General features: G+C 44.3%; 1 protein-coding gene across 1 annotated transcript in view; it reads right to left on the bottom strand.

Moving 5' to 3' along the window:
* The window catches only part of WDR19 (WD repeat domain 19), a 69,870-nt gene extending 69,185 nt beyond the window's left edge, over positions 1-685 (bottom strand). The window contains exon 1 of the mRNA XM_056125621.1: positions 618-685. Coding sequence (XP_055981596.1) covers positions 618-623 — 6 coding nt within the window. The 5' untranslated portion in view covers positions 624-685. The remainder of the gene's footprint in view (positions 1-617) is intronic.
* Positions 686-13,950: the final 13,265 nt, after the last annotated feature.

Consider the following 13,950-nt stretch of genomic DNA (forward strand, 5'->3'; position numbering starts at 1 on the left):
AAGCCCACTCTAACGGGGGAGGCTCGGGACGCCTGATTGCTGCAGCGAGCCCCCCAGGTCTGTGAACCGGGTGATTGCCAACGGAAAGCAAAAGGCGGCGTGACCTGGGAGTTGGAGTTCACTGGGCACCCAGAAGGCGGAGAAAGATGCTCTTGGGACCGACTCTTTGGACAGCTCTCGGGCCATCACATTTGAGATGGGAGATTTCCCCTAGACTTTCCACTCGTTTTAGGGGGCGCTGGGGGGGGGTCGTGCAAAGACTAGCCGGGACTTGTGCAAAGACTTGCCGGAGGGTCGCAGCAAGAAACAAGGCAGTCCGGGAAGCCCACCTGTGTCCTTTCCACTGCGACCCTCCGTTCCTTATGACGCGCCGAGGATCGGGTTCCCCCCATTGCAGCCCGCTCGTTTCCCGGCGTGGAGGGGCTCCCGCCGCCCGCACCCGGGCAAGGGAGGCCTCCCCCTCCGCCTCCTCCTTCCTCTCCTCTCTCTCCGGCCACATCGCCCTCGCTCTCCCTCCACCCGAGTCACTACCCTGTGCTCGAAGGCGAGGTCCGACGGGCCGAGAGGAGGCCAGGGGTCGCGGCTTCCCGCCCCCACGGGGTTTCTGAGTTATTTACCTTCATCGCAAAGCTCGAGAGGCCGCGCGAACTAGCAAGCGCGCAGGCGCACCCACTCTCCTCCAAGCGTTCCGTCACCCAGGCTACCGGGCGGCGGCAGCCAATCAGCGAGCGCCAGCCGAAAGGAGGGGCGGGCGAAAGGCCGGGCCTGGGGAGCACGTGACGTCGCCGGCTCCCGGCACTGGGACGTGGCATCCGGGAGGCGGTGCCTGCGCTAGTTCTTGGGTTCTGATTGGTTGACACGTGGGGGGGGGGGGAAGGCGGACTCCGTGAGTTTCTGAAGGCGCCTGCGTAAATGACTGCTCTGCCCTCTGCTACCAACTTACCTTGGCCCAGTGGGGCGAGGAGATTTGCTAAGTGTTGGGCTAAGGGAGGTGGGACTTGGCTCACGGAACAAACACTCCTATAGAGACCACGGAAAGGGCCTGGAAGAGCTCATGTATTATCTTATTTCTCCCTTTCCGATTTTTTGGACTTGAAGGGATGGGATATAAAAATTAGTTTGGGGAGGGATGCTGGGATCAGTGGTGGTGGAAAATGGGCACTGGTGGAGGGATGCGTACTCGATCATTGTATAACTGAAACCCAAGCACTAAAATTTGTAAGTCTACAACTGTACCTTATGGTGTTTCGCTAATAAAAATTTATTTAAAAAATAAAATAAAAGTAAAAATTAGTTTGGAGTTTTAAATTTTTTATACTGGGAAGGGGGGGTGTGTCTGGGGACCACACGCAGCCATACTCAGCCCAGCTGTGCTGACATGATGCTTCAGTGCTAGGTTTCTGCATATTGGAGCCCACCAGGGCCGCAGCCAGTGGTGCTTTGAGTAGTCCAGGATCATTTGGTGGTTGTAGTGGTTGTGAAGAGTATGTGGGGACAGAAATCTACGCCTATCACATACAGAATAGGCATTGAGAGCAATTTTCCCGGCCTCAAACTGGTACATTTTAAATTTATTTTAAAATTTAAATTTATTTAAGGTTGTTCACAATATTTGATCATATTTAATATTTCAATACCAGTCCCACCAGCATTACAACTTCCCACACCATATTTTCAACTTAAACCCCAAACCCTGCCCTCAAAGCAGAACTGAAATCTATTTTATATTGCTTGTTATGAATGATCCGCTAAAAATGATCCAAAAAAATATTTCTTAGAGGAAAGTGGGTGAAGATTGCACCCAGGAGCCATTAAGCCCTTCTATAAGAGATTAGTAACATGTTAAAGTTAGAGTCATATATATATATATATATATATATATATATATATATATATATTGCTGGGGGACCAAACCCACCTAATACTTTGTTCAGCCCCTTGAGCTATTTCCCTTACCACCACCTCCACCCACTAGTTCTTTCTATTTTTGATTTTCCTAGTCTGTAAATTGTGTTGCTGTGTGCACAAAAGCTTTTTATTAATTACTACTTCTGTGGTTCCTTAGTTTTACTTCTGTTACTTCTGAAAATTTTTTAAAATGTTTTTCATTTTATTGTTTTGTTTTGATCACACTCAGAGATTCTCAGGGCATCTTCCTGGCTCTGCAATCAGGGATTATTCCTGACAGGGCTCAGAGGACCATATGCGGTGCCAGGGATCAACCCCAGGTCTGCTGCTGCAAGACAAGTGCCCTCCCCATGTGCTGTAGCTCCAGACCCCACTTCTGACCTTTTCACAGGTCCAGTTGTATCTCTTTAGACCTTGGATCTGGCAATGTTTCCAAAGTAGTGCACCATAGTATTTATACTACATTCCTGTTTTGAAGAGCTTCTTCCCATAAGCATCAGTTGTTGTTGAAACAATCCATCTTTTTGTTTCTTTTCAAAACAGTGTGTACCTCCTAGGATGTGTTCATATCTTTCAAGTGCTATTCTATTGTAAAATATGGGCTGGAGCGATAGCACAGCGGGTAGGGCGTTTGCCTTGCAAGCGGCCAACATGGCTGACCCGAGTTCGATTCCTCCGCCCTTCTTGGAGAGCCTGGCAAGCTACCGAGAGTATCTCGCCTGCATAGCAAAGCCTGGCAAGCTACCCATGACGTATTCTATATGCCTAACAATTGTCACAATGGAGACGCTACTGGATCTGCTCAAGCAAATCGATGAACAACGGGAGGACAGTGACAGTGACAGTGATTCTCTTAAGAAATGCAAGAGATAGGGGTCAGAGTGATACTGTGGGTAAAGCATTTGCCTTGCACATGGCTAACCTGCCTTCAATATCCAGCACCACATATGGTTTCTCCAATCACTGCCTGGAATGATTCCTGAGCACAGAGCCAGAAGTGAGCTGTAGAACTGCCGGGTGTGACCGCAAAACGAAATAAAGGCAAAAAGCAAACAAACACAAAAAGAAATACATGAGATAATAGAAGATTAAATTTTCTCTTAAACTTCCAGTTTAAACTTAATTTATGACATTTATCAGTTCTTCCCTCTATGATTTGTTGCCTACTGTCTGAGGAAGAACAAATCATAGAGGGATATATATATATATATATATATATATATATATATATATATATATATATATATGCATCTTGGAGAGCCCAGAAAGCTACCGAGAGTATCCCTCCTGCACAGAGTGCCTGGCAAGCTCCTTGTGGCGTATTCGACATGCCAAAAACAGTAACAATAACAGGTCTCATTACCCTGACCCTGAAAGAGCCTCCAATAAGGCAGCATTGGGAAAGCTGAGTAAGGAGAAGCTGCTAAAACCTCAGTGCTGGGATGAATGGGGACATTATGGGCACCCACTTGAGTAAATCAATGAATAACAGGATGACAGTGATACAGTGATCAGTTCTTCGATAAGAACCTTGGGCCAATGACTCCCTCTGAGTCTGTCCCCTCCAGTCTAAAGTGGGAATAACACCTCCTAATTTGATTTTTGGGGACGTTAAATTAGTTCATCACAGTCACGGTCACGGTCTTCCCGTTATTCATCGATTTGCTCGAGTGGGCCCAGCAACATCTCCATCATGAGACTTGTTGTTACTGTGTTTGGCATATCGAATACGTCACGGGTAGCTTGCCAGGCTTTGCCGTGCGGGCAAGATACTCTTGGAAGCTTGCTGGGCTCTCTGAGGGGGGCGAGGGAATCGAACTCAGATCGGCCATGTTGGCGGCATGTAAGGCAAACGCCCTACATGCTGTGCTATCGCTCCAGCCCAAATTAGTTCATAAGAAAGAAAATATACACTCCCACTATCAACATTTCCCCCCCACTTCCTTCTAGGTTGGGCCACTTATTTTTTATGCATTTATATTTATGGATGCGTGTGTTTAACACATTCATTTAGGTCAAATAAGAATGAGCCTGCCTGGAGATGAGCAGCAGGAACGCGAACAGTCCTAATAGAATGGAGTTTTCATTTTCACAGACAAAATAAGTTAATGTTCTCATCAGTTCCCTTCCTCTTCTGAGATACAATAATTTTGACTGGGTTTTTCTGGTGTGTGTTCATGTCTGATACGTTCGGAGTGTATTAGTATTGGAATCACCTAGAGGGCTGTGGAGGCTTTGTCTTAGGGTCTGACTTAGGAGTTCCAGAGTGGAACTTAGTAATTTGCATTTTTAACACCTTCCCAGGTGATGTTTTTTTATGCCAGTTGCACTTTGAGGCCACTGATCTTTAGGTAATATTCTCAAATCTCCTTTGCTGATTGTATGTGTTAGACTAAAAACACGCAGATTCTTTTTTCTTATGTTTACAAAGCAACAAATTCTTCCTTAGTACATGCCTTCAAAGTCAATTTTTAATTTAGTATTCATAAGCTGTGAGCTGTTTTATTCTATATAAATTAGGGGTCCCATTTTTTTTTATTTTTGCTTTTTTGGGTCACACCTGATGATGCACAGGGGTTACTCCTGGCTCATGCACTCAGGAGTTACTCCTGGTGGTGCTCGGGGGACCATATGGGATGCTGGGAATTGAACCTGGGTCTGCCGTGTGCAGGGCAAACGCCCTACCCCCTGTGCTATCGCTCCAGCCTCTAGGGGCCCTAATTAGTGCCTACTTTTCTATTTATTATATACTGCTGTTTCTCTCATTCAATTGACTGATGAGGTAGGATTTTGAAAGATAGATAAGGAAAAGAGGGTCATGGAGAGTATAGTGCTGAATGAAATGAGTCAGAAGGAGAGGGACAAGTATAGAATTATCACACTCATTTGTGGGATATGAAAAAATACAGTATGATTCTATTACTCAAGGATAGAAGAAACAGGAGCCAGGATATTTTGGCATATCGAATACACCACGAGGAGCTTGGCAGGCTCTGCTGTGCGGGCGGGACACTCTTGTTAGCTTTCCGGGCTCTCTGAGAGGGACGGGGGAATCGAACCCAGGTCAGCCGTGTGCAAGGCAAACACCCTGCCCGCTGTGCTATCGCTCCAACCCATGGCCGGATTGGTCCATGGTTGGAAGCTTGCCACAAGTATGTAGGGGTGGAGGACAGTTAGGATGAAGAAGGGACCACCATGATAATAATAGTTGGAAATGATCACTCTGGACAAGAACTGAGTGCTGAAAGTGGTCAAGGGATGTACATGATAACCTTGCAGTACCTGTATTACAAACCATAATGCCCAAAAGGTGACAGAAAGAGAGAGAGACAGAGAGAGAGAGAGAGAGAGATGCACAGGTGCCTTGAACCTGAGATAATGCACTTATATTTCTGTTTCAGTCAACCAGCCAAATGCCCAACAACAGAGGATTAAAGAAATTGTGAAATATATAGATATATATATATATGGACACACATATACACATACACACATATATGTTATTATATACACAAGGGAATAATACTACTCAGCTATAAGGAAAGACAGTTTGGTACTTTGCTACAACTTGGATTCAACTATATGAGAGGGTAGGTTTTAAAGCTAAGTAAGAGGGAGAATAAGTAACAGATGATTTATGTGGTAGACAAAGAAACAAAGAAACAAGAAACAAAGGTGAGATGGACCCATCAGTTGCCATATCTTTGACGTCCATATCTTGACGTCTATTTACGGACATCAAGAGCTGTTCAGATGATATTCAATGTAGCACTGTAGCACTGTTGCCCGCTGGAGCAGGCACCAGTTACAAGTCTCCATTGTGAGACTTGTTACTGTTTTTGGCATATTGAATATGTCTTGGTTAGCTTGCCAGGCTTTGCCATATATTCAATGTATATTATCATTATTGGTTAAATTTAATAACATCAGCACTGCTCAGGAGCCATTCCTGGGTCTGTGCTGAGTGACTTCTGGCAGTGCTTGGGGGATCATATGGGGTATTGGGGATTGAACCAGGGTCAGTGGGATACAAGCATGCAACTTAACCCCTATGCCCCAATGTACATAATTTTTATTGGAGAGGAAAAGGACTTACATTTTAACACCATCTAGTATAATCTTTTCAATGATTATTTCTTCTTAGGAAAGACTTAGGTAACATTAATGATTGCAACGTTTCCCTCCCACTCACATACTGAGCAGAACGTCCATAACTTTTGAAAATGCTAAGAGAAAATAGGCCATCGTTTTTTTTTTTACATCTCTGAGCTCAGAGTGGTCCACCGACTATTTAAGGTTGGAAAGAAACAGTGGTGGTGGTGGCGAGGGGGAGGGATGGGCAGGAGTGGGAGACTCAGTGGAGGAGCATTTGTATGCAGACCGCATCTGTGACTCCAGCCTTCCGGAGCTTTGTCATATTATTTTGGGGTCATGTACTGTCTCAGGAGTTAGAACCAAATGCTCAATTAGCTGACATTTTCCTGCATTCCTCTGCCCAGTGTAGCTGTTACAGCCAGTCTCAGCTGCCTCTATCTGGACAGTCTGGCCCCTCCTACTCCTGGCCCACACTCACCACTCCTGTTTTTACCCCCCCACTTCCTTCACCCTCCAAAAATGCATGAGGAAAACCTACACATTCTTCCCAGTCTGTTTCAAAATCTGTAATACTGTGCACACCTCATTCCAGTGTTTCTGAAATGATTTAACTCAAAGATCAGAGGACCAGTAATTAGCAAGAGTCTCTTATGTGAAAGCATAATATATTCAATATATATTTAAGTATAATAGCTAAAATGCTGAATCTTGCAGGGGATATAGAAAAATACCCCAATAGTTCATTCTAAAACTGACATGCAATCTCTATTGTCCTCTGAGACTACATTCCCCGCCTGCATGATTTTAGTAACCTTATTGCTTTGTTCAATGTCTCATTGATCAGAAAGTACCTGAGATAAATGAATTCTCAAAAGGATTATTTTACTTCCTGAGTCTTGCTCTGCAGCTTTGCTGCTAAGACTCTGATTTAAAAAAAAAATAAACAAACCAAAAAAAACCCCCCACAGATTAAGTAGGTCAGTTTTTGCCAGCATTGCCTTGCTCTGAAGTTCTCAGCATGGCTATTTTTGTCACTGACACAGACACAGCTCTTTGAATGACATCTTCTTGATTCTACCCTCTGGTTCCCTCCAGCCACCACAAAGCAAAGACTCCAATCTTCCTCAGAATTGACTTCATGTCACTTCTGAGCAGCTCAGTGCATCATGTGTATTTAGATTCATAAAGAAAACATTCAAAAATTGAGTTGTCTATTTAATTGCAAGTATATTATTTAAGGGCTGTATAGCACAGCAGGTAGGGTGTTTGCTTTGCACACGGCCAACCCAGGTTCGATTCCTTCGTCCCTCTCTGAGAGCCTGGCAACCTACTGAGAGTATCCCGCCCGCATGGCAGAGACTGGCAAACTCCCCGTGGCATATTCGATATGCCAAAAACAGAAACAAAAAGTCTCACAATGGAGACGGTACTGGTGCCCGCTCAAGCAAATCGATAAACAATGGGAGGACAGTGCTACAATGCTACAGTGCTATATTTTAAATACCTTGGGGATACATCCAGCAGAGCAGGGGCCTATCCAGTGTGAGGGTTGAATCAGGCCTCCTCCCACAGGCAAAGTATCCGCTCCAGCCCTTTGAGGAAATTCGGCAGTCCCAGCATTCCCCATGGCTTTCTTGGCCTTGGCATCCGTCCATCTGCTTTCTGTCCCAGGAATTTGCTTATTTTGGACATTTCATACTAGTGAAATCATATAGTGTGTGGGCTCTTGTGTTTGGCTTCTCTTAAGAGTGTTTCTTAGATGCGACAACTCATGTTGTAGCAAGTATTAGAACTTAATTTTTTTTATTGGTGAAACACCATGAGGTACAGTTATAGACTTATAAATATTTGTGCTTGGGTTTCAGTTATACAATGATCAAGTACCCATCCCTCCACCAGTGCCCATCCTCCACCACCACGGGTCCCAGCATCCCTCCCACCCCCCATCCCCCTCGTCCCACCCTGCCTCTGTGGCAGGGAATTCCCCCTTGTTCTCTCTCTCTTCTTTTGGGTACTGTGTTTCGCAAGAAAGGCATTGAGTGGCAATCATGTTTGGTCTATAGACTACTTTTAGCATGCTTCTCCCACCCTGGGAGGGGCCTCACAACACCCTTTATTTGGTGCTCTCTTCTCTATCTGAGCTTACTTTTCACCTAGCACTTGTGGCTGGCTTCCAAGTCATGGAGCAAAATTCCTGGTACTAATCTCAGCCATTCCTGGGTGTTAGTCTCACGTTTTGTTGCTTTATGTTCCCCAGATGAATGCAATCTTTCTGTGTCTATCCCACTTTTTCTGACTCATTTCGCTTAACATGATACTTTCCATGTAGTACCACTTGTATGTAAATTTCATAACATCATCTTTTCTAACAGCTACATAGTACTCCATTGTGTAAATGTACCAAAGCTTCTTTAACCAGTCATCTGTTCTCGGGCACTCAGGTTTCTTTCAGATACTGGCTATTGTAAAAGAGTGCTGCAATGAACAAACAATTGCAGATGTCACTTCGACTATACCTTTTTGCCTCTCTGGGATATATTCCCAGGAGTGCTATAGCTGGGTCAAATGGGAGATCAAATTCTAATTTTTTGAGAATCGTCCATACTGTTTTCCAAAAATATTTGGACCAGCCGGCATTCCCACCAGCAGTGAAGAAGGGTCCCTTTCTCGCCACATCTGTGCCAGCACCGGTTGCTTTTGTTCTTTTGGATGTGGGCCAGTCTCTGTGGTGTGAAATGATATCTCATTGTCGTTTTGATCTGCATCTCTCTGATGATTAGTGATGTAGAGCATTTTCTCACGTGCCTTTTTGCCATTCGGATTTCTTCTTTGCGGAAGTTTCTGTTCATTTCCTCGCCCCATTTTTTGATGGGGTTGGGTGATTTCTTCTTGTGGAGTTCAACCAGTACCTTGTATATCCTTGATATCAACCCCTTGTTGGATGTGTATTTGGTGAATATCCTTTCCCATTCTGTAGGCTGTCTTTGTATTTTGGTCACTTTCTTTTGAGATGCAGAAGCTTCTTAGTTTAAGATAGCCCCATTTGTCTATCTCTGTTTTCACTTGCTCGGCCAGTGGCATGACATCTTTGAAGATACCATTAGCTTCAATATCATGGAGAGTTTTGCCAACTTTGTCTTCAATAAACATTATGGATTCCGGTCTGATGTTGAGGTCATAAATCCATTTCGATCTTACTTTTGTGCATGGTGTTAGGCAGAGATCTGAGCCCACTTTTTTGCATGTAGCCGTCCAGTTTTGCCAGCACAATTTATTAAAGAGGCTTTCCCTGCTCCATTTCACTTTTCTTGCCCCCTTATCGACAATTAGATGATTATATGTTTGGGAGGAGATGTCAGTATATTCAACTCTGTTCCATTGGTCTGCAGCTCTGCCTTTGTTCCAGTACCATGCTGTTTTAATTATTACTGCTTTGTAGTAGAGCTTGAAGTTAGGTAGGTTGATTCCTCCCATTTTCTTTTTCCCAAGAATTGCTTTAGCTATTCGTGGGGGCTTATTAGAACTTAATTTTTGTGTCTGAAAAAGCAATCCATTATATGTATACACTGTAATTTGATTATCCAGTATCCCAAATGGTCATTTGGGTTTTCCATCGCTGTAACTTTATTTTTAGAGGCCAGTGGAAGGAGGTGGGGTGGCTAATATAGCAGGAAAGGTCTTGTGCACAGCTCACCTGGGTTCAGTTCCCAGCACTGTATATGCACCCCACCCCAACTGCCCTCTGTCTCCTGGCATTGCCAGGAATAATCCCTGAGCACTGAGCCAGAAGTAAGCCCTGAGCCTAACCAGGTACAGACCCTAAAAAAAATAGACCATTGGGATTTTGATAGAAGTTGTAATAAATTTGTAGGCTAGTTTGAGGAGTATTGTTGCCTTTCAACTCATTTCATGAACATAAGGTATCTTTCCATTTACTTAGGCCTTCTTCCTTTTGGCAATATTTAAATTTCCTTCTTATATACTTTCAGTACACAATAATCAACAGATTTGTGTTTACTCTGTATCTTGCAACAGTATTGAATTTATTAGTGTGAATAGATTTTCTTGGGGCTAAATATTTTTTTTTAAGTTAGGGGTACTGCTATTTATTCAGCCATTGATTAAGCTGTTTGAATTGGGCATGAACTCCACATTACTTTTTCTTTTTTAATTAAATCACTGTGAGATACAGTTACAAAGCTGTCATGTTCAAGATTCAGCTGTACAATGATCGAACAGCCATCCCTCCACCAATGCACAGTTCCCATCACCAGTGTCCCTAGAATATGCCCTAACTGCACCCCCCCCCCCCCCATCCCAGTCCTCACCCTGCCTCCATGACAGGCAATTTTTCTCTACTTTTGGGCATTATGTTTTGCTCAAATTTTCCCAACACCATTCAAGCCTGCCTGCCAGGGCAGATGCTAAATCATTTATTGTCCATTGCTCATTTTGAATATCTTGGGTGTCGCAGCCACACACTTCTAGAATCCTAGATTGTAGATGTTGGGTTCCAGAGACATTTTTACAGGGCACTAATACATTTTGGGATTCAATTGGGGGTCTCTGGACCAGGGCTATTGGTGCACGAAGATGGCGCCCGGAGGAACATTGTGGGTGTGACATCCAGGTCAATGACCTCTGCTGCCATGTCGCCTGGAGATTTAGTCCTGGAACCTGCATACCTGGGCCTTGCTTGTGGAAGCTCTTGGTTGCCAGGATTCCATCTGGAGTAGGCGGGGAGGGTGCACCTGCTCCATCTGAGGTGCTCTGGTGAAATTAGCTTGTACGGGGCCCTGAGAGATCTTCCGCTCTGTGATGTCTTGAAGGACTCGCTGCTGTGTCTCTGGCTTTTGATCTCTTTTGAGATTTATTTATGAGTCTCTGAAGCAAGGCAAGTAATACTTTACAGGGTGGCGCTGGAGTTGGTTTGTGGGGGTGACTGCTTCCACGTGTATTGGGAAGTAGGGGGAGGCAGCCCACCCCAACTCCGTGAAAGCCTGGAGATTTCAGTCACAAAACCCGCATACCAGAATTTTCAGCAGATTACATCTTTGTGAGGTCCATCTTAAGATGGTTGAGTCAGGCCAGGAGTATGGTGGCAATTTTGGATTTGGAAGCAAGCGGCTGCTGGGGGCTCTGCTTCAGCAGGCACAGGCCAACCTGCCCCCCTCCAATTTACCCCAGTCTGTTCAGCCATGCACGGGTCCGAGATTAATTTGGCTTTTGGTCTCCTTAGAGATTTATCTATGGGTCTCTGAGATAAAGCCAATAAATAAGCTTTTGTAGCTGAGCTGGAGGTGGTTTGTGGGCATGGCTCCCACATACCAAACTTTTGGCCTTTTAATTTCTTGGTAAACTTGGTCCCAAGTTGTTGGGGTCCGGCCAAAGGCACAGTGGCAATTTTGGGGTGTCAGGAAACCTGAAGGCACCATCACGCTGCTGATGCAGGGCTAAAGATTTTTATTATATAAGAACATGTCAACTGCCAACAAGATAGTCTTTTTCCTAATTAGGATTCTTTTTCTCTTGTTCAATTGTTCTGATACAGTTAGTTGTAAGAGGAAATGTTCCTGATTTTAGAGGGGAAACTCCTTTTACCATTCAATATGGTGCTAGTGGGGATTTTTTATAAGTGTGTTTTTGTTGCTTCTGGGTCATACCTGTCAGTGCAGGGGGTTTGGTGCCAACTTCCGTGGTACTTGAAGATTCAATCATTAAATCCAGGACTCTGGATGCAATGCGTGCACTCAGCTTTTTGAGCTAGCTTTTTGGTCCCTTTTGTGAATGCCTTTGTTTGTTTGTTTTCTAGGGGATGGTCAGGCCTGGAGGTGCTCAGGATTTATTCCAATCTGTTGAGTGATTTTAACAAATGAAAATTTTCCTTTCTCTTCTTTTTTTAAATCATAAAAGTTAGACTTTAGGGTCAGAGTGATAGTACAGTGAGTAGGGCGCTTGCTTTACACTTGTCCAACCCACTTTCAACCCCTGGCACCCCACAGGGTCTCCTGATGCTGCTAGGAGTGACCTTTAAGTGGAATCAGGAGTAAGCCCTAAGCACTGCTGGGTAGGGTCCCATGAATCCAAAGGAAAAAAAAAACCAGTTGTTTTTTTCCATTTTTTGCCTACTGAGATAATTGGGGTTAGAGAGAGAGCACAGAGGTAGGGCGTTTGCCTTGCACACGGTGGAGCCGGGTTCAATTCCTCTGCCCCTCTTGAGGAGCCTGGCAAGCTACCGAGAGTATCTCGCCCACTTGGCAAAGCCTGGCAAGCTACCTGTGACGTATTCGATATGCCAAACACAGTAACGAGTCTCACGATGGAGACGTTACTGGGCCCGCTCGAGCAAATTGATGAACAACGGGAGGACAGTGCTACAGTGCAGTGCTATTGAGATAATTATGTTCCCCACCCCCTTTCATTCTATAATATGGTATATCTTAGATTTTTTTTTCAATATTGAACCATGTTGGCATTCCTTTGGTCTCAGGTTTGTTTTGTGTTTGTGACTTTTTGGGTCATACTTGGTGGTGCTCAGGGATTACTCAGTGCTCAGGGAACCAGAGATGAAACTGAATTGGCTGTGTGCAAGGCATGTACATAACCCCACACTCCCTCCTGCCCCTTAAGTTTGTCTTGGTGTGTAATTTTTTTTTTTTTTGCTTTTTGGTTCATACCCAGCGATGCTCAGGGGTTACTCCTGGCTCTGCACTCAGGAATTACTCCTGGCAGTGCTCGAGGGACCTTATGGGATGCTGGGAATCGAACCCGGGATGGCCGCATGCAAGGCAAACGCCTTACCCGTTGTGCTATCGCTCCAGCCATTTGGTGTATGATCTTTAGTCTAACTTTGCTATCAAGGTATTGGTGATCTTATATAATGATTTAGAGGTATTCACTCCTCTATTTGAGGGGAAAGATTAAGAGTAAATTTAGCATTTATTCTTGCAATGGAGGGCAGAATTCACCAATAAACTTATTCCTAAATTCTGTTGGAAGGCATATTTGATGGCCAATTCAATTCCTTTACCTGGTATAGGTCTAATATTTTAAATTTTGAACTATACCCAGTTGTACAAAGGGATCATGCCTGGAGGAATTCAGGGGGCCATATGCAGTGCCAGGGATTAGAACAGGGGTCAGCCATACAGAAGCATGTGCTTTAACCCTTGTACTCTCTCTCAGGCCACTTACATTTCTTATTTAAATAGTTTGAGGCACTGTGTTTTAAATCCTGTTATTCAATTTCTAAGCCAGGTTTTTGTTTGTTTTGTTTTTGGGTTACATCTGGCAGTGCTCAGTGGTTACTGCTGGCTCAGGAATTACTCCTGGAGGTCTCAGGGGACTATATGGGATGCTGGGGATTCAACCTGGATTGGCCATGTGCAAGGAAAGCATCCTACCACTCTACAGATGCACTGACCCTGGAAACCGAATTTCTGATAAAGGTGCTGCTGGTATAAGTTTTACTTCTAAAATGTGTAAATATTTACTTTTCTTATTAAATGATAAATCTTTCCTATTTAGAAACACTGACTCTTATACCAGATTACCTGCACCAGAAGCCCTGCTTTGCAATGTTCTTGCCATATATAACGTGGGGGTAACCTCCATGTCTGTCATCAGGAAGAAAGGAATCTTAAGGTTAAGGATGAAGTGCAATAATGTGTTCAAATTCTTATTAGTTTCTTTGTAGCAAATTCTGAGACAGAATAAGCATCCATTACTAATTTCCCCATCATATAAGTCTCCCCAGTGTCAGAGAGGAATCTGTCACTAGAAAAAAAAAACCAGCTGTATTCATCTAGATTATCCTGTCCAGAAAGGAACTGTCCTGACTGTCCCACAGAGAAATAGAGAAAAGGAAGACCCTAGGAAAGGAGAATCATTTCTTTAATGTGAACCTGGTCTCTCCCAAGGGCCACAGGGATCCAGGAACTGGTCATA

The sequence above is a fragment of the Sorex fumeus genome, unplaced genomic scaffold (genome assembly GCF_029834395.1).
Source record: "Sorex fumeus unplaced genomic scaffold, SorFum_2.1 ptg000055l, whole genome shotgun sequence".
Lineage (NCBI taxonomy): Eukaryota > Metazoa > Chordata > Mammalia > Eulipotyphla > Soricidae > Sorex > Sorex fumeus.